The sequence below is a fragment of the Schistocerca americana genome, chromosome 6 (genome assembly GCF_021461395.2).
Source record: "Schistocerca americana isolate TAMUIC-IGC-003095 chromosome 6, iqSchAmer2.1, whole genome shotgun sequence".
Lineage (NCBI taxonomy): Eukaryota > Metazoa > Arthropoda > Insecta > Orthoptera > Acrididae > Schistocerca > Schistocerca americana.
The window spans coordinates 395395893-395417938 of record NC_060124.1 but is presented as its reverse complement, the minus strand read 5'-3'; the positions used below and the strand labels follow the sequence as shown (position 1 = coordinate 395417938).

The window sequence follows — 22046 nt, the reverse complement described above, 5'->3', positions numbered from 1 at the left end:
CCCTAGATACAGTTTCTAACTTTAATACTTGACTAATTGTGTAAACGTTAACGAAAGATTATAGTGCGCAGTGAGTACTATATGACAGAATTTAACATTTTTAAATTCGATCAGTAATTAGACGAAGTGTAGAAAATCAAATTTTTGTGCCCCCTGGGAGTCTTTAGATTGGTAACCTGAACTAGATCGTGTCCCCGTTTTAGGTGTTTAGCAATGTAGATAAGAGATAAGCGATCACCCTGATTGAACCCTATATCACTAAACTCGGTAAAATTTACGACTGCACTTGGTACCAATTCGCAGTTCCCACCAATCTTGTACTGTCAGTACAAGGTGTAAAACAGGACGTTTTGTATTTAGTTTGTACACTCCTGGAAATTGAAATAAGAACACCGTGAATTCATTGTCCCAGGAAGGGGAAACTTTATTGACACATTCCTGGGGTCAGATACATCACATGATCACACTGACAGAACCACAGGCACATAGACACAGGCAACAGAGCATGCACAATGTCGGCACTAGTACAGTGTATATCCACCTTTCGCAGCAATGCAGGCTGCTATTCTCCCATGGAGATGATCGTAGAGATGCTGGATGTAGTCCTGTGGAACGGCTTGCCATGCTATTTCCACCTGGCGCCTCAATTGGACCAGCGTTCGTGCTGGACGTGCAGACCGCGTGAGACGACGCTTCATCCAGTCCCAAACATGCTCAATGGGGGACAGATCCGGAGATCTTGCTGGCCAGGGTAGTTGACTTACACCTTCTAGAGCACGTTGGGTGGCACGGGATACATGCGGACGTGCATTGTCCTGTTGGAACAGCAAGTTCCCTTGCCGGTCTAGGAATGGTAGAACGATGGGTTCGATGACGGTTTGGATGTACCGTGCACTATTCAGTGTCCCCTCGACGATCACCAGTGGTGTACGGCCAGTGTAGGAGATCGTTCCCCGCACCATGATGCCGGGTGTTGGCCCTGTGTGCCTCGGTCGTATGCAGTCTTGATTGTGGCGCTCACCTGCACGGCGCCAAACACGCATACGACCATCATTGGCACCAAGGCAGAAGCGACTCTCATCGCTGAAGACGACACGTCTCCATTCGTCCCTCCATTCACGCCTGTCGCGACACCACTGGAGGCGGGCTGCACGATGTTGGGGCGTGAGCGGAAGACGGCCTAACGGTGTGCGGGACCGTAGCTCAGCTTCATGGAGACGGTTGCGAATGGTCCTCGCCGATACCCCAGGAGCAACAGTGCCCCTAATTTGCTGGGAAGTGGCGGTGCGGTCCCCTACGGCACTGCGTAGGATCCTACGGTCTTGGCGTGCATCCGTGCGTCGCTGCGGTCCGGTCCCAGGTCGACGGGCACGTGCACCTTCCGCCGACCACTGGCGACAACATCGATGTACTGTGGAGACCTCACGCGCCACGTGTTGAGCAATTCGGCGGTACGTCCACCCGGCCTCCCGCATGCCCACTATACGCCCGCGCTCAAAGTCCGTCAACTGGACGTACGGTTCACGTTCACGCTGTCGCGGCATGCTACCAGTGTTAAAGACTGCGATGGAGCTCCGTATGCCACGGCAAACTGGCTGACACTGACGGCGACGGTGCACAAATGCTGCGCAGCTAGCGCCATTCGACGGCCAACACCGCGGTTCCTGGTGTGTCCGCTGTGCCGTGCGTGTGATCATTGCTTGTACAGCCCTCTCGCAGTGTCCGGAGCAAGTATGGTGGGTCTGACACACCGGTGTCAATGTGTTCTTTTTTCCATTTCCAGGAGTGTACATAATATACAATTGGAGACTTTATAATTGTAATTAACTAGTGCATAGAGTATAAATTATGACTTCTTTTGAATAAAATACGGAGTAGTAATATTTACTATGTTTTAGTAATGTAACATTTTCATCCCTTTATGTTTCTAAATTTAAGAGTAACATTGTTGCTGTTTTGCTAGTCAGAGGCCCGCAATGTTTGTGTCCCTGGTAGTAGTTTGTAGTGGCCGCTTTCTGCGTCAGTAGTGGCGTTGCCTCGGCTGTGTGTACACTTACATCAGATTACATTAGTCGTAATAAGTGAATACTACGTAGAGGGTTTGGGAAGATGTCAGAAAGGAAGGAAGATTAGGGTTGAACCTCCTGCCGACGATGAGGTCATTGGAGACGTAGCACTTGGTAGCATTGGCGAAGGAAATCGGTCGTGCCCTTTCGTAGGAACTATACCGGCCATCACCTAAAGCAGTCTGTAGGGAAACCATGGAAAATGTAAATCTCAATGGCTGAAAACTTGCACCTCAAATTTTGCTGTTGATGAGCGGTTGTCAAAGAATGGATTGATAGTCAGGGGCTCATATTGTTAGCCAATAAACAGATCGTAATAATACTTAGAAAGTGTACTTTTGTGCAAACATACAATTGCTTACAGTGTGCATGTGTGTTCCTTGAGTGCTTAGCGGCTTGTTACTCAGTGTGACAGTCCAAACAGTAGGTCGTGAGTGGACGATGAGATATATTAATGAGTTCTTGTACGATGTATGCGGCAAGATATTCCAAGAGATGTCATAATCTCGGAAATTATTTACCAACAGCTCTGACCAGTTACGTGAAAGTGATGGTGTAACACTAAGACAACTTAACAGAAGGAAACAAGTTACGACAGAAGAGTGAGAAATTAATTTTCTTGCTGCTGTTGCAGTTGATCTGCACAGTAGCTCCCGCACAAGTGCCCAATGCACTCTTCATTGATATAGGTTTCGTATCTATCACATCTCTCAGTCAAGAGCTGCATGAAAACAATTATGAGAATCGTGTTAAGTTCTGTACAAGGGCATTAAGACAACATACTCCAGGTGTATCATGTATCTTGTTTAGTGAGGAAGCCATATTTACTAATAATGGCTAGGTTAACTGCCGAAACAGGCACAATTGTTCTGCTGACAATCCCCGTTGGCTTCGTCAGGTGGAACGTCAGCGTTCATGAGGTCTAAATATGTTGTTTGGGACACTGAACCATCAGGTCCGTGATTCGTAGACGGAACACTGAACGTGCACAAGTATCGCTGCCTCTTAACAGACCATTTTCCACGGTTGCTAGAAGACGTTCCCCGCATATAGGAGGAAACTGTAGTGAGAACATGACGGCTCTCCAGCCCTTAGTGCACGAAGTACTACAGCATGTCATCACGAATTATTTCCAAGTCGTTAGATTGGACCCAAGAGATTTGTACCTTGGCCGGCCCGTTTCTTGGATTTGACAGCTACATACTTTTCTCCGTGGGAAAAGCTGAAAGACATACTAACTACACCTGTTGATACGTAACGACGTACTACACGGAAGTCCCCGATGAAAGACTAGCACGTGTGCAGCAGTCGTGCGCTGCCGGTGGTCATTTTGAACACAACTTGTAATGGTCAGTTGTCTCGCTACTGGGCAGGATCCACATAACTAGTATATGCACTTGTGTTGCGCTTCCGTGTGTGCTACTACAGAGTTGTACAAGTGTTGATGTGGGAACTTTTCAAAATACGATATTTTTCGTAAACAACTCGCACTAGAATTCTGCAACAAACACTAATGACAGTCTAATTTAGCCTATTTTAGTTTGTTGATATCAATGGGCAGTGTTAGATTTTAATAAAAAGGTGTATGTTTAGACAAAAACACGCTTTCTAAGCACGGTGTGTGACAAATAAAAGTGGCCCGGATGAGTGGACACGATTGGACGTGAATGTATGCATATAACCCACTCCATGATGCGTATCCCACGTGTACGCCCTCCATGTTATTTATCCACCCCGATTCAGAGTGTAGTGTGAGCCGTGTCAGTGTGAGCGGAGGAGTGCAAAGAGGGCGATGGTACTCACAGTGGAGCAGCGGGTGTTTGTTGTGGAAAGTTACGTGACAACTGAGTCGTGGAAACGATGTGGTCAGTTGTTTGCTGAGAAGTTTAATGGTGTCAAAGTTGCCAATAAAGAGTGCCATGCAACGCTTAGTTCTAAAATGGCGTCAGGCAGGATCCGTTTTGAATAAGTCAAAAAATACTCCTAAACGTGTCCACACACCAAAAAATGTGACTGCAGTTCATCAGAAAATGCTTCAGAGTCCTAGCAAATCAACACGTCGCCTTTCTCAAGAGATCGGCATACGTCGATCATGTGGACGAATACCACTAACATGGGCTTCAGTCTGATCGCAGCCCCAATGGCCACCCAGGTCATCTGACCTGTCAGTGTGCGATTACTTTCTACAGAGAGCCCTGAAGTCTAAGGTGTATCTCAACAACCTTTATAATCTTCAAGAACTGCAGAAGAATATTTCGGATGAGACTGCAGCTATTCTACTGTAGCAGTTCAGCTTCCATCTGCCTTCAGCAGCTTGCTGACCAAGGCCCAAAAGCGCCAAAAGATGGTGGTCACTTTCAGTATTTGCTATAGTCAGATTAGTACTGTGTTTCCTTTCCTCTGCCATGTCTCTTTGTACTAAGTTTTAGGTGATTCACTCCAATTTAAGTGGATGTATGTTCCATATCTGCTCCTAAATCATTGGACCGATTTGAACTAAACTGGGTACACATATCTCTTACTGTCGGGAAAGAATCACTGGGGGGAGAAGTAAGAAACACCTATCTATCAAAGGGGTGCTGTTGAGCTGTCGAGGGTGAAAAGCAGTGCAGTCCACGACGTGTGAATGCTCATACTTTATTCTACATCTACATCTACATCTATACTCTGCAAACCATAGTGAGGTGCATGGCAGAGGGTACGTCCCATTGCAACAGTTATTGTGGTTTCTTCCAGTTCCAGTCACGTATGGAGCGCTGGAAGAATGATTGTCTGAATGCCTCTGTTAGTGCAGTAATTATTCTATTCTTAGCCTCACCATCCCTATATGAGCCATACGTAGGGGGTTGTAGTATATTCCTAGAGTCATCATTTAAAGCTGGTTCATGAAGCTTTGTTAATAGACTTTCTCGGAATAGTTTGCTTCTCTCTTCAAGAGATTTCCAGTTCAGTTCCTTTAGTATCTCAGTGACACTCTCCCAAGGATCAAACAAACCTAATGACCATTCTTGCTGCCCTTCTCTGTATACGTTCAATATCCCCTGATAGTCCTATTAGGTAATGGACCCGCACCCTCGACCAATATCCTAGAACCTATCGCATGAGTGATTTACAAATAGTCTCCTTTGTAGACTGGTTGCACTTCTCCAGTATTCTGCCAACAAACCCAAGTCTACCACCTGCTTTACACACAACAGAGCCTATGTGGTAATTCCATTTCATATCCCTACAAATTGTTACACCCAAGTATTTGTGTGAGTTGGCCGATTCCGACTGTGACTCATTGATACTATTATTATAGGATACTACGATTTTTGTTTTGTGAAGTGTACAATTTTACATTTCTGAGCATTTAGAACAAGTTTCCAAAACTTTGCACCACTTTTCAATCGTATCAATACCTGGCTGAATGTTTATGCATCTCCTTTCAGACAGTACTTCATCGCAGATAACTGCATCAGCTCCAAAACGTCTAAGGTTAATATCAATATCGTCTGCAAGATCGCTAATATACAATATGAATAGCCAGGATATCAACACATTTCCCTGGGACATACCTGAAATTACTTCTACAGCTGGCGATAACTCTCCATCCAAGATAACATGGTGCGTCGTCACTCCTGAAAAGTCCTCAGTCCAGTCACAAATTTCACTTGACAATGCGTATGATTGTAATTTTGACAATAAGGGTAGGTGTGGTACTGACTCAAATGCTTTTCGGAAATCAAGAAATACTGCATCTACCTGACTGCCTTTATACAAAGCTTTTAGTTAGTCGTGTGAGAAAAATGCGGGTTTGGTTTCACACTATCGATGTTTTTAGAATCCATGTTGATTGGCATTGAGGAGGTCATTCTGTTCAAGATACCTCATTATGTTTGACCTCAGAATATGGTCTAAGATTTTACAACAAATCGATATCAAGGATACTGGACGGTAGTTTTGTGTATCACTTCAACGACCCTTTTTTGATGGGTGTGGACATGTGCTTTTTTCCAAGACCTGGCACCGTTTCTTGATCTACGATAGATTATAATTAGAAGAGGGCTAACTCAAATGCAAATTTAGTATAGAATCTGATAGGGATTACATGGGGACCTGGAGCTATGTTAAAATTTGACGATTTCTGCTGTTTCTCAACACCACTAACACGAATACTTATTTCATTCATCCTTTCAGTGGTACGAGGATTGAACTGGGGCAGTTCTCCTAGGTTTTCTTCTGTAAAGGAACATTTTAAAACTGAATTACGCGTATCTCCTTTTGCTTTACTACCCACCTTCTTCAGATCCTGTCTCATTCACTAGGGACTGGACGCTAACTTTGGTGCCACTGACGGCCTTTACATACAAGCAGAATTTCTTTGGGTTTTGTGAAAGATCATTTGACAATACTCTACTACGATAGTCATTGAAGGTTTCACGCACTGCTCTTTTGACAGCCAAACACGCTTCATTCAGCATCTCTCTATGTATAGTCGTACGCTTTGTTTTACACCTATTATGCAATAGTCTCTGCTTCCTTATAAGTTTCTTTACATTGACTGTGTACGACGGAAGTTACTTCCAACAATGAACTGTTCAACTGGGTACATATCTCTCCAGCGCATGGCCAATTATTCTTTCAATCTTTAGCCATAGTTCCTCTACGTGCTTCTGCCCTGGGCTGGAAATTTCAAATTCCTCAATGATATAAGACACTACTGAATTTTTTTATCTAGTTTATTGAACATGTACTTCTTTCTGCTTCCTTTGTTCTTTGGTAATCATTGTTGCCATGACTGCGTCATGGTCACTGACACCAACATCGATATGGACATCCTCAAAGAGGTCACGTCTATTTATTACCATTCGATGCAACTTATTTTCATCGTGAGTGGCGTTCCTAACTATCTTATATTTTCAGAGAAGGCATTCAGCAAAGTTTCACTGGATACCCTATCACGCCCACCTCTAACAACTTTGTAATTTCGCCAGTTAACTGTTGGATAATTTTTCCGGTATTTGAGAATGAGAGAACTTAGTGACTTGCAACAAACTTTACAAATATTTTCGAACTTCTGCGAAACTTTTTCTACCTGACATCCCCTCACAAAATGATGAAAGGGAATATGTTTAGCCGGCCGCGGTGGCCGAGCGGTTCTAGGCGCTTCAGTTCGGAACCACGCGGTTACTACGGTCGCAGGTTCGAATCCTGCCTCGTTCATGGATGTGTGTGATGTCCTTAGGTTAGATAGCTTTAAATAGTTCTAAGTCTAGAGGACTAATGACCTCAGATGTTAAGTCCCACAGTGCTCAGAGCCATTTGAACCATTTGAAAAAGTTTATAGCTTAATACATTTTCTCTGTTCATGAAGAACGAAGTTTTAGTTTACTGCTTCTTTACTAATCGACACGTTTTACATGAGGTTTTCACATACACCACTGAATGTACCAACAAAACTATGTCACTGTACGACACACAGTCAGGAGCTGTGACGTCATAAACAATGAGATGTGTGAAAACCTGCTGCATCATGCATGCGTTTTTAATTTATTATTTCTTTACTAATAACTCTATTCGAAATTCATTTCGCAGACAGTATCCACATATGCTGCTGAATAGCCTAGAAAAATGTGTCATTGTGCGACACAGACGAGTAGTCAGGAGATACGATATCATAAACCTGTGTGAAAAAGAAACTGCAAGCGAAATCAGGCAGAGATACAGGTGAAAAATGTGTACAGATACGTGCGAAATATGTCAAATATAAGTGAAATATATTTGATATATGCGTACATGGGCAAATACACAGGTAAAAAGCTATTCTCAAGCGCCCTGAGAGATTTCAATGAAATTTGGTGAACAATTTAGTTATGACGTGCGAAGAAATACTGTAGAGGTAAGAACTACTAAACTCCTATTGCGATGGCGTCATATCGTGGAGAGAGATAAGGGGAGGAGGAGATAGAGTTGGGGAAGGAGGAGAGATATTAAGTCTTTTCAGTATACTTTGTGAAAAAGTAAACAGTGTTAACTATGAGGGACATTACTGAAACAGAATACCTTAGAACTGACACAAGATAAACTTTTTATTACACATATCTGTGTTCACTGTCCCTCTAGGTTGAATTTCCCCAAGAGGTAATACCGTCTTTCGTTACTTACAAGTAGTTGCTTTTCTTTTTAAAATCATCGATGGTCGTTATCATGTGTACTGCAAACGTAGCTGATCTAAGATTCTTCATTATTCTAGGCTGTGGGATCTACAGTTATTATTATAACCTATCTGAATCCTAAAGACGTAACTATTTCTACTTTTTGTATATTATTGCTTGAGAAGAGTATTTTATACCTTGTCAAGTTTTATGAGAAATTAACGATACATATGTCTTGAACTATCTCTTGATGATTTCAGATTTTTCGTTAGCTGTCCTTGCTGTGATAGGTTTGGTAATATCTTTTAATCATAAATTTTTATCATACAGCGAAACGACAAAATTTGCATCTTTTGACACTGAAAGTGAACAATCATTTACGCGCTAGGCTCAGAAATAATAGAGGACCAAAGACAGACCCCTGTGGTACACCGTGACTGGTTACATCAAACTCTGGGTGTCTATTGTTTGCGATAAGCGTCAGCGTTATAGCGATTCCACACCTCTTTGCACGTGTATACTTTTATTTCCCACCTCTAAAGTTTCACTATAGTAGTGATACCTTCACCTGATTGGAGATGAGGTGTAACTGTTTGCCGTGTTGCAGCCTCTGGACCGCGATCCCCCGGCAGGCCGCCCGCTGTGGCGGTTTACGGCTTTCGCGCAGGACGAGGGCGGTGCCGGGCTCGTGGGCTTCGCCGACGTGCAGGTCACTCTCAGTGACGTCAACGACAACTCACCCTTCTTCCCACAGCCGCTGTACCACGGCTACGTCGTCGAAAACGCTCCTGCAGGTACGGCACATTCAGCAGGCAGACCTACTGCGGATCAGGTCCTGTTTGCATGTAATGCTGGGGTGGAGGAGAGGTACTGTAATTTTAGGTTTTGCATATTCGTTCCTACTTGAAAACCGTATAGCCACTTCTTAAGATTTCGGTCATAGGATACTGTAATCATCTTAAAGCAACGGATCTGAAACAGTATTTCGTGGATTCCGCGGGAAATGGTCTCTGAGATATGAAATGAACTCAAGAATGCACATTCTGTTTACATGCAGTATGGTAAAATGCCTTAACTTTATGAACATTGTAGTATTATAGCATCATAATGTTGATCTTAACTACATTATAACATAACACGTTTAGTCTAAAAGTCCCTGTGAACATATCATTCAAAGGCATCTACAAAATTTCCCAAGAAAAAGCTGTCCCTACTACTCTCATGATTTTTCTTTTTGCTCGTGCCACAGGTATAGATTACAAAAAAAAAAAAAAAAACAATAAAAACAAAAAAAAGAAAAGTAAGTACAAGTTACGAGAATAGAGCAGACAAGTACACGTACAGAAACTGTAACATAGAAAACAATGGGAAACTAATAGTAGATATATACAAAACGCAGTTGATTATTTAACATAGTTTATATATGTAGACTGAACGATGAATGAAAATTTGTACCAAGGTTGGGATTCTAACCCAGGTCTCCTGCTCACTACCCAGATGCTTTAACCACTACGCAACCCTGGCACAGCAAATTTGCAGAACTGCACTAACTACCTTGGCACATCTCTCTCTGTCCAAATTCCCATTCATGCCTCATCCCACTTGGCATTCCTCCTGAACTTCAACATCATTACATAAGTTCTCCAACGGTATTGGAATAGCACTTCAGAGTCTAACGAAAGGTGGGACCCTGCTTGAAGCTCAGGCATAGGTACTTTAATCAAATGAAATTACATCGTTCCAGAGACCTTTCCAATTTCAAACATCTATGATGTATATATGAAGACTGAATCGACAAATGAAAATTTTTACCAAGGTTTCGTCTCCACTGCGGCAATGCAAATCAGGTTTGCCTTAAATTCGCGTGATAACGGTCGGGATCATTAGTTACTTTTGAGATTGGACATGGTGAGCTGGTGTTAGTAAAGAATCGCTTTAAGGAGACAAAGACGCCATTATCAACACCTCTCTGAGTTCGAGCGAAGTCGTGTAATAGGGCTACGAGAAGCTGGATATTCCTCCTGCGATATTGCAGAATGACTTCATCTACATCTACATCTACATTTATACTCCGCAAGCCGCCCAACGGTGTGTGGCGAAGGGCACTTTACGTGCCACTGTCATTACCTCCCTTTCCTGTTCCAGTCGCGTATAGTTCGCGGGAAGAACGACTGCCGGAAAGCCTCCGTGTGCGCTCGAATCTTTCTAATTTAACATTCGTGATCTCCACGGGAGGTATAAGTAGGGGGAAGCAATATATTCGATACCTCATCCAGAAACGCACCCTCTCGAAACCTGAACAGCATGCTACACCGCGATGCAGAGCGCCTCTCTTTCCGAGTCTGCCACTTGAGTTTGCTAAACATCTCCGTAACGCTATCACGCTTACCAAATAACCCCGTGATGAAACGCGCCGCTCTTCTTTGGATCTTTTCTATCTCCTCCGTCAACCCGATCTGGTACGGATCCCACACTGATGAGCAATACTCAAGTATCGGTCGAACGAGTGTTTTGTAAGCCGCCTCCTTTGTCGATGGACTACATTTTCTAAGGACTCTTCCAATGAATCTCAACCTGGCACCCGCCTTACCAACAATTAATTTTATATGATCATTCCACTTCAAATCATTCCGCTCGCACACTCCCAGATATTTTACAGAAGTAACTGCTGCCAGTGCTTGATCCGCTATCATATAATCATACAACAAAGGATCCTTCTTTCTATGTAATTGCAATACATTACATTTGTCTATGTTAAGGGTCAGTTGCCACTCCCTGCACCAAGCGCCTATCCGCTGCAGATCTTCCTGCATTTCGCTGCAATTTTCTAATGCTCCAACATCTCTGATTACTACAGCATCATCCGCGAAAAGCCGCATGGGACTTCCGACACTATCTACTAGGTCATTTATACATATATTGTGAAAAGCAATGGTCCCATAACACTCCCCTGTGGCACGCCAGAAGTTACTTTAACGTCTGTAGACGTCTCTCCATTGATAACAAAATGCTGTGTTCTGTTTGCTAAAAACTCGTCAATCCAGGCACACAGCTGGTATGATATTCCGTAGGCTCTTACTTTGTGTATCAGGCGACAGTGCGCAACCGTATCGAACGTCTTCCGAAAGTCAAGGAAAATGGCATCTACCTGGGAGCCTGTATCTAATATTGTCTAGGTGTCGTGAACAAATAAAGCGAGTTGGGTCTCACACGATCGCTGTTTCCAGAATCCATGTTGATTCCTACAGAGTAGATTCTAGGTTTCCAGAAACGACATGATACGCGAGCAAAAAACATGTTCTAAAATTCTACAACAGATCGACGTCAGAGATATAGTTCTGCGCATCTGTTCGACGATCCTTCTTGAAGACTGGGACTACCGGTGCTCTTTTCCAATCATTTGGAACCTTCCGTTCCTCTAGAGACTTGCGGTACACGGGCAAGTTCTTTCGCGTACTCTGTATAGAATCGCATTGGTATCCCGTCAGGTCCAGTGGACTTTCCTCTGTTGAGTGATTTCAGTTACTTTTCTATTCCTTGGACACTTATTTCGATCTCAGCCATTTTTTCGTTTGAGCGAGGATTTAGAGAAGGAACTGCAGTGCGGTCTTCCTCTGCGAAGCAGCTTTGGAAAATGGTGTTTAGTATTTCAGCTTTACGCGTGTCATCCTCTGTTTTAATGCCGTCATCATCCCAGAGTGTCTGGATATGCTGTTTCGAGCCACTTACTGATTTAACGTAAGACCAGAACTTCCTAGGATTTTCTATCAAATCGGTACATAGAATTTTACTTTCGAATTCACTGAACGCTTCACGCGTAGCCCTCCTTACGCTAACTTTGACATCGTTTAGCTTCTGTTTGTCTGAGAGGTTTTGGCTACGTTTAAACTTGCAGTGAAGATGTCTTTGCTTTTGCAGTAGTTTCCTAACTTTGTTGTTGAACCACGGTGAGTTTTTTTTTTCCCGTCCCTCACAGCTTTACTCGGCACGTACCTGTCTAAAACGCATTTTACGATTGCCTTGAACTTTTTCCATAAACACTCAACATTGTCAGTGTCGGAACAGAAATTTTCGTTTTGATCTGTTAGGTAGTCTGAAATCTGCCTTCTATTACTCTTGATAAACAGATAAACCTTCCTCCCTTTTTTTTACATTCCTATTTACTTCCATACTCAGAGAAGCTGCAACGGCCTTATGATCACTGATTCCCTGTTCTGCGCTTACAGAGTCGAAAAGTTCGGGTCTGTTTGTTATCAGTAGGTCCAAGATGTTATCTCCACGAGTCGGTTCTCTGTTTAATTGCTCGAGGTAATTTTCGGATAGTGCACTCAGTACAATGTCGCTCGATGCTCTGTCCGTACCACCCGTCCTAAACATCTGAGTGTCCCAGTCTACAGGGTGTTACAAAAAGGTACGGCCAAACTTTCAGGAAACATTCCTCACACACAAACAAAGAAAAGATGTTATGTGGACAAGTGTCCGGAAACGCTTAATTTCCATGTTAGAGCTCATTTTAGTTTAGTCAGTATGTTCTTCCACCTACGCTCAATGGAGCACGTTATCATGATTTCATACGGGATACTCTACCTGTGCTGCTAGAACATGTTCCTTTACAAGTACGACACAACATGTGGTTCATGCACGATGGAGCTCCTGCACATTTCAGTCGAAGTGTTCGTATGCTTCTCAAGAACAGATTCGGTGACCGATGGATTGGTAGAGGCTGACCAATCCCATGGCCTCCACGCTCTCCTGACCTCAACCCTCTTGACTTTCATTTATGGGGGCATTTGAAAACTCTTGTCTACGCAACCCCGGTACCAAATGTAGAGACTCTTCGTGTTCGTATTGTGGACGGCTGTGATACAATACGCCATTCTCCAGGGCTGCATCAGCGCGTCAGGGATTCCATGCGACGGAGGGTGGATGCATGGATCCTCGCTAGCGGAGGACATTTGAACATTTCCTGTAACAAAGTGTTTGAAGTCACGCTGGTACGTTCCATGATTAATGTAATTTGAAGAGAAGTAATAAAATGAGCTCTAACATGGAAAGTAAGCGTTTCCGGACACATGTCCACATAACATATTTTCTTTCTTCGTGTGTGAGGAATGTTTCCTGAAAGTTTGGCCGTACCTTTTTGTAACACCCTGTATATCTGGTAAATTGAAATCTTCGCCTAAGACTATAAAATGCTGAGAAAATTTATGTGAAATGTATTCCAGATTTTCTCTCAGTTGTTCTGCCACTAATGCTGCTGAGTCGGGAGGTCGGTAAATGGAGCCAATTATTAACCTAGTTCGGTTGTTGAGTGTAACCTCCACCCATAATAATTTACAGGAACTATCCACTTCTACTTCACTACAGGATAAACTACTACTAACAGCGACAAACACACCACCACCGGTTGCATGCAGTCCATCCTTTCTAAACACCGTCTGTGCCTTTGTAAAAATTTGGTGGAAATGTAGTCACTGTACATGATTGCTGGAAGCGATGGTCGCGAGAATGTACGGCCGTAAGAAGACCGGGTTTCGGAAGGCGCTACCGAGAGAAAGACCGACATTTTCGACGTATAGCTCTGTCGCATCGTACGGCATCTGCAACAGCAATCGGAACAGCAGTTGGCACCATCGTGACGCAATGAACTGTTAGAGATCGGTTACTTCAAGGGCAGCTCCGAGCCAGATGCCCTGTAGCGGAAATTCCACTGACCCCAAACCACCACCATTTGCATTGACTTCAGTGGCATCAAGCGAGAGCTCATTGTGGGGTGGGGAGGAGGTCTGTTGTATTTTCTGAAGAAATCTGGTTCTGCCATGTTGCCAGTGATAGCCGTTTGTTGGTTAAAAGGAGGCCAGTTGAAGGCCTGCAACCAGCCTGTCTGCCAGTAGACACACCGGACCTACTCCTGGAGTTACAGGCTGAGTGCGGTATCGTCTGACAGCAGGAGCACTCTCTCGGTTATCCAACGCGCTCTGACTGGAAATCTGTATGCCAATGTGATGATTCGACCTGTTGTGCTGCCATTCATCAACTCCACTCCAGGAAGTGTTTTCCGACAGGATAACGCTCACCCACACACCGCTGTTGTAAGCGACATGCTCTACAGAGTGTCGACAAGTTGCCTTGGCCTGCTTGATCACCAAATCTATCTCCAGCCGAGCACATATCGAACATCATTGGACGACAACTCCAGCATCATACACAAGCAGCATTCGAAAAATGTGTGTGAAATCTTATGGCACTTAACTGCTAAGGTCATCAGTCCCTAAGCTTACACACTACTTAACCTAAATTATCCTGAGGACAAACACACACACCCATGCCCGAGGGAGGACTCGAACCTCCGCCGCGACCAGCCGCACAGTCCATGACTGCAGCGCCTGAGACCGCTCGGCTAATCCCGCGATGCACAAACAGCATTAACCGTCCCTGTATTGACCGACCAAGTGCAACAGCCATGAAACTCCACCCCACAAACTGGCATCCAGCACCCGTACAACACAATGTATGCAAATATGTATGCTTGCATGCAACGTTCTGACGTTTACACTGGTTGTTAATGTACCAGCATTTCACATTTGCAATGGCTTATTTCGCGCTTACATTAAACAGTGATCTTGCAATGTTAAGCACTTAAATATGTTACCTAGAAAAAGATTTTCCCCAAATTTCTGAATCTGCATTAATTATATTTTGATGTGATTTTTTCCGTCAGCGTAACCTAGTTTAACCTGGATGTGGGTGACGTCAGTAGCATTAGGATTTGCTAAGATGAAGTCCTCGAGGCTGTACTGAATGGGGAAATGAAGTGAGGAATACGTGTGTTATTTTGTCTTGACCTCAACAAATTGCACAGGTTTGTCGGTAGTGGATGCCTCATCCTAGAAGATTTCCTTTGGTTCTTACAGTTCCTGTTTGGAGTCTAGCAAGGAATTTACAAGCTTCCGAGCTTTCGTGATGCACAAGAGCTTGCTCCTCTGGCGGTACCATCCAGTGACGGTGTTTTGAAGTTGACATCGTATACATTTCAGGCTGAGTTTGATTTTCATAGTCCTCGGCCGCTTTGAGGAAGCTGTATTGATTTCAGTGTCTGGGTAACTGGTAGAATACTGTCTGTGAGGAGGAGGAGTTGGGGGGGGGGGGGGGGGAGGTAGATTTCAAACAGGCAGTGACAAGCCTGCACCTTCCGTTGAGTGTTGTGTACCATCAGCTCTAGAATGGGCAGAACTGTGCCGGATGGAAGACGCATATTCGCCAGCGATCAGTAAGCTGCCTTTTTGTTGTTTTTATCACTTGTGCTTTTGTTCCCCAATGTACGCCAATGATTTCCGGAAGTAATGTTTCAGCTTCTGAGTTCAATTTTTACTGTTGGCACTGTGCTGCATATATATCTTCTTTTCAGAAGAGTCCGCCTCCGGTAGCTGAGTGGTCAATCCTAAGGGCCCAGGTTCGATTCCCGGCTGAGTCGGAGATTTTCTCTGCTCAAGGACTGGGTGTTGTACTGTCATAATCATCATCATTTCATCCCCATCGACGCGCAATTTGCCGAAGTGGCGTCAAATCGAAAGACTTGCACCCGGGCGAACGGTCTACCCGACGGGAGGGCCTAGTCACGCGACATTTCCATTTTTTTTTTTTTTTTTTCAGAAAAGGCAGCGCTCCACCACCGTCCCTCTCTACAAGTGGAACGCTCTGGGTACATCGTTGGGTTTTTGCTTGTTAGGTTAGTCGTAAGCTAGTTCTGAGCATAGTATTTAATCATGCTATAACATTCATACCCTTGTACACTCCTGGAAATTGAAAAAAGAACACATTGACACCGGTGTGTCAGACCCACCATACTTGCTCCGGACACTGCGAGAGGGCTGTACAAGCAATGATCACACGCACGGCACAGCGGACACACCAGGAACCGCGGTGTTGGCCGTCGAATGGCGCTAGCTGCGTAGCATTTGTGCACCGCCGCCGTCAGTGTCAGCCAGTTTGCCGTGGCATACGGAGCTCCATCGCAGTCTTTAACACTGGTAGCATGCCGCGACAGCGTGGACGTGAACCGTATGTGCAGTTGACGGACTTTGAGCGAGGGCGTATAGTGGGCATGCGGGAGGCCGGGTGGACGTACCGCCGAATTGCTCAACACGTGGGGCGTGAGGTCTCCACAGTACATCGATGTTGTCGCCAGTGGTCGGCGGAAGGTGCACGTGCCCGTCGACCTGGGACCGGACCGCAGCGACGCACGGATGCACGCCAAGACCGTAGGATCCTACGCAGTGCCGTAGGCGACCGCACCGCCACTTCCCAGCAAATTAGGGACACTGTTGCTCCTGGGGTATCGGCGAGGACCATTCGCAACCGTCTCCATGAAGCTGGGCTACGGTCCCGCACACCGTTAGGCCGTCTTCCGCTCACGCCCCAACATCGTGCAGCCCGCCTCCAGTGGTGTCGCGACAGGCGTGAATGGAGGGACGAATGGAGACGTGTCGTCTTCAGCGATGAGAGTCGCTTCTGCCTTGGTGCCAATGATGGTCGTATGCGTGTTTGGCGCCGTGCAGGTGAGCGCCACAATTAGGACTGCATACGACCGAGGCACACAGGGCCAACACCCGGCATCATGGTGTGGGGAGCGATCTCCTACACTGGCCGTACACCACTGGTGATCGTCGAGGGGACACTGAATAGTGCACGGTACATCCAAACCGTCATCGAACCCATCGTTCTACCATTCCTAGACCGGCAAGGGAACTTGCTGTTCCAACAGGACAATGCACGTCCGCATGCATCCAGTGCCACCCAACGTGCTCTAGAAGGTGTAAGAACTACCCTGGCCAGCAAGATCTCCGGATCTGTCCCCCATTGAGCATGTTTGGGACTGGATGAAGCGTCGTCTCACGCGGTCTGCACGTCCAGCACGAACGCTGGTCCAACTGAGGCGCCAGGTGGAAATGGCATGGCAAGCCGTTCCACAGGGCTACATCCAGCATCTCTACGATCGTCTCCATGGGAGAATAGCAGCCTGCATTGCTGCGAAAGGTGGATATACACTGTACTAGTGCCGACATTGTGCATGCTCTGTTGCCTGTGTCTATGTGCCTGTGGTTCTGTCAGTGTGATCATGTGATGTATCTGACCCCAGGAATGTGTCAATAAAGTTTCCCCTTCCTGGGACAATGAATTCACGGTGTTCTTATTTCAATTTCCAGGAGTGTATATGTTTCGCTTTCATGACTAACTTTCAATCCTTGTATTTGTTTCTGGGGATGCTTTTTTTTCAGCATTATATTTGTGCTTTGCTGTAACTTTTTAAAAAAGGTAAGATTGGTAATAGCGCTAGCACAATCTGGTCATCTGCAAAATACAAGCTAAATATCTCGCTGCTCTCTACTGTTACTCCCATAACCTAGCATTTTCTATGTCAAGTCTGCAGGATTGCTCCTAGATACAGCTTAAATGGGGTCGGCGACAGCGCACATCCCTGTCACACAACTTTATTCACCTCGTATTCTTCTGTCCAACGATTCCCAGTCCTTACTTTCACTGCCTTATTTCCATATAATTTCGTATCACCCTTTAGCTACCTTTGATCAAGCTCTACCTCTTTCAACTTTTTCCACACGTTATTGGAGGCTACATTATCGTCTTTGCCTAGATCAATCAATGCAACATGCGTCTCCAGTCAGCCTTTAGGCGTTTCTCGCTTATTAGTTTCATTGTGAATCCTGCTTGTTTTTCTTACTGCTTATGACGTGTTTCTTTCTCTACCAGATCTTTCAGTAACTTCGAGTAGAGTTTTCCAACGAAAGACTGCCAATCTCCTATAATTATTTTGATCATACATGGCCCTTTCTTACACACCGGTCTTATGTGACAAGTTTTTCATTCCAATGGAACATCATCTCGGTTTAATATCCTATCAGACAACCTTCTTAGCATTTGCAATAATTTCTGTTGCCCAACCTCACCAGCTCTGCTCTTGCATTCATCACCTTACAGCTTCTCACAGCCTGCTAAGGGACCTTTATACCTAAACGCCATAATTCTTCTTGTTGGATCCTCACCTCAGATTTATGTTTGCCTAGAAAAAATCTTTAAAATATGTTGTCCATTGACCATGATTAATATTATTATTATGTAACTTTTCACTAGTTGACACACGCATTGACTTGATTGTTCTCCATGACAAGAAATCTTCAAAAGGATTTCAGTAAGGCTGGCCTAAAGACAAACATGAAGAAGTGTTAGTGCGTGGCTGTTTGAACGGAAAAAGTGAATAACTTGGAGGTAGAAGGAGAAATTATCGTAGGTGTAGAAAAGACAAAATACCTTGAAGTATTATTTAATAAGCAGGGCACAAGCAATGATTAAATTGGTAGTAGGATTAATAAAGGACGAGCTGTAAAAAGGGCAATGAACTCTGTTCTGTGGAACAGAAAGATAAGAAGAACAAGGAAGAAGAGACTGTATAAGACTATAGCCCCTGGGACGTTAGGGAAAAAAAATCTTGCCACTGAGATGGATTACGTAAGACGAAGCCCAAACTGTACTAGGATATATAAGAATGAGGTGACCTGACAAAGGACGAAAATGGGTAGGGATACCTGTGACGCCATCCAACAAAAATAACTGATGTTGTTTGGCATTTTTCAAGATATCTTAGTGGAATGTTCTAGAGATACCACCAGATATAACACTTACAACAGTCTTCTACAATCTTCTGTATTGTGAAAATATTACCATTGAGTTGATGATGCTCTAAAAATTATGATGTAAATCATTATTCAATGTAAATAAATACAATAAAATAATTTCAATAAACCAATTTCATCATTTTTAAATGAACCATAATTGTAATCATACGTGCTGTAAATGTAATTACATTATCAAGCTTCATTAATTTTAGGGTTTGTGCTTTCCAGTTATGGTTTAATCTCTCCGTAGTCTTAAAACCAGAACACCATCTACTTCTGTTTCATTGCTGAAATAGATAAGTAATGTGACTTGCACTGCTCTCGAAAATGTCAAATTGTACTGAGTTTCAATCAAACAACAGCTAGCTATTGTGATTTCTTGCTCCAACCACTCAGTCTTGTCAAAACTTAATGAAAATTCAGTTTTCTTGAGCAATCAGATAATATTTTAAAAACTTTCACTTGATTGCTTTTCAGTAAAAGAACTGTTACTATTTTTTTCCTATACTTGCATCATCTACAAAATAAAATGGTACACAAGTACGGTTTTGTTTTCTTTCCAGAATGCATGCAGGGTATCATTAATTAGAAACAATGGAAACAAAATAGAACCATATGGTACTTTATTTATGATTGCTTGAAACTGCAAGTGCACTTGCTATTTGATAGACAAGGATGTGACGATAAGGTAAAAACTCTTGACCACTGTTCGCTAGTATTTCAACTTGTTATTTTTAGCCCTCCTACACTCAAGCGGATGCCATGCCTTACCGACGCTACACCATTTTTGCGAATTTGACTGTGAAAACTCATACTGAAATGCCCATCTTTGGCGCACTAGTGTAGAGGGTGACACAAAATCAGTTGAGCAAATAATCCGTTCATTTCGCAGCTTTATTTAAATACGAGGGGCGTTCAGTAAATAATGTAACTCTTTTCTGAAAGTACGTCGATTTTATTCAGGATTCCACTAAACCACATCATATTTCACTTTTTCGGCTGCCAAATCCCATTTTTCAACATACCCTCTGTTCAATGCGACAGCCTTAAGCCGCCTTACTGAAAGGGCCAGCATGACTGCAGGGTACCATTCTACTAGACGACGGAACCGGCATCTTGCTGCATCTTCCACGTACTTCTTCCTGCGGAGTGCATCCTTCATTGGGCCAAACAGACGGACGTCGGAAGGTGCGAGATCTTGGCTGTAATGTGGATGAGAAAGAAGATTCAAATAAAGTTTTTGGAGCTCCCCAGGCTTATGCGAAGCTTCGCATTGTCATAGAGAAGGAGAAGTTTGCATTTTTGTGGTGATGAACAAGCTGAAGTCGTTTTCTCAATTTCCTGAGGGAAGTGGGATACACTTCAAAGTTCACCAAGAGGGAGGACATCAAACAGAATAACCCCTTAGAGACCCAGAAGATCGTGGCCATGATTTTACCGGCGAAGGGTGCAGCTTTGTACTTTTTCTACGGAGGAGCGTGGTGTGGCTGCGCCATTACATGTATTGCCGTTTTGTTTCCGGTCCGAAGTGATAAACCGATATTTCATCGTTTGTAACGATGTTCGACCAAAAAAAAAAACTGTCTCGATCAGCCTCGTAACACGCAAGGAATTCCGGACAGACGGTCCTTCGTTGCTCTTTATGGTCTTCTGTTAGGCGGCGAGGAACCCAGCGACAGCCGGCCGGTGTGGCCGAGCAGGTTCTAGGCGCTTCAGTCTGGAACCGCGCGACCGCTACGTTCGCAGGTTCGAATCCTGCCTCGGGCATGGATGTGTGTGATGTCCTTAGGTTAGTTAGGTTTAAGTAGTTCTAAGTTCTAGGGGACTGATGGCCTCAGATGTTAAGTCCCATAGTGCTCAGAGCCATTTGAACCATTTTCAATCCAGCGGCCACGCGCCTTTGAGTACCACAACTGGTGGACAAGTGTCTCAGCATCGCCAACAGAGACTTCCAGCGAGTTGTTTGTGTGTGATCCGTCGATCGTCTCGAATGAGAGTGTCCGCACGTTCCAGCATTGTAGTTCAAAAAATGGTTCAAATGGCTCTGAGCACTATGGGACTTAACTGCTGTGGTCATCAGTCCCCTAGAACTTAGAACTACTTAAACCTAACTAACCTAAGGACATCACACCATCCATGCCCGAGACAGGATTCGAACCTGCGATCGTAACGGTCGTGCGGTTCCAGACTGTAGCGCCTTTAACCGCTCGTCCCAGCATTGTAGTGATCACAGCTGTGTGCAGACGGCCGGGAGGTCGGATGGATTTGCGTGACCTTGTTGTGATGACAGGTGCCCAACGACTCAACATGCTTTTGTACACTGGCAGGTGACCGCAGACGTTCTGAAAGTGCCTATGAATATATGCGCCGCGTGGGGTAGCCGCCTTGTCACGGATCGCGCGACTCCCCCCGTCGGAGGTTCGAGTCCTCCATCGGGCATGGGTGTCTGTGTGTGTGTGTGTGTGTGTGTGTGTGTGTTGTCCTTAGCATAAGTTAATTTAAGTTAGATTAAGTAGTGTGTAAGCTTAGGTACCGATGACCTCAGCAGTTTGGTCCCATAGGTCTTCAACAATATATGTATCTGCGATGCTTCGTTTTTCCGCCAAAAGAAACTCAGTGACAACACTCTGCCTTGGACGCATCTCCGTTACTGACGCCGTTCTGGAGGCTGCGTATAGCGCCGCCACGTGTCGAAACTTCATGAAACCATAGGGGCTGATACAGGAATATTTCACGATGTCCCAAAACAAATTCCATGTTTTTTTAACCGGAATTGACCAAGATAAAAAAGGTGTTGCGCTACTTACTGATCGTTCCTCTTGTATAAGCCGGTTCCTAGTTTTTATTCGTGTGATTCCGCGTGTGCCAGATAGGTCCGTTTCGAAATTCTAGATACAGTAACAACATTTTAATGTTCATTTCGCCTTCTCCAGGTCTTTCTGTGATATGACTTGTTTATATCATGACAGATTGAGTATTAATGCCAAGAAAAATTCGTACTATGTCTTCAATTGGAAACTGTTCCCGTGTTTTTTTTTTTAGAAATTTTAAGAAACAGTACCCTCGTTTCATTGTGGACGTGTGTGGATAAAACGTATATTTTTGAGAATTTTTGGACGCTTGTGAATGTTTATGCTTCATACAGTTTCCTC

The 22046-nt window shown here is 44.3% G+C and overlaps 1 protein-coding gene across 1 annotated transcript in view; it reads left to right on the top strand.

Moving 5' to 3' along the window:
• The window catches only part of LOC124620165 (neural-cadherin-like), a 182463-nt gene that overhangs the window by 71575 nt on the left and 88842 nt on the right, over nt 1-22046 (top strand). The window contains exon 5 of the mRNA XM_047146834.1: nt 8811-8997. Within this exon, the coding sequence (XP_047002790.1) occupies nt 8811-8997 (187 nt within the window). The remainder of the gene's footprint in view (nt 1-8810; nt 8998-22046) is intronic.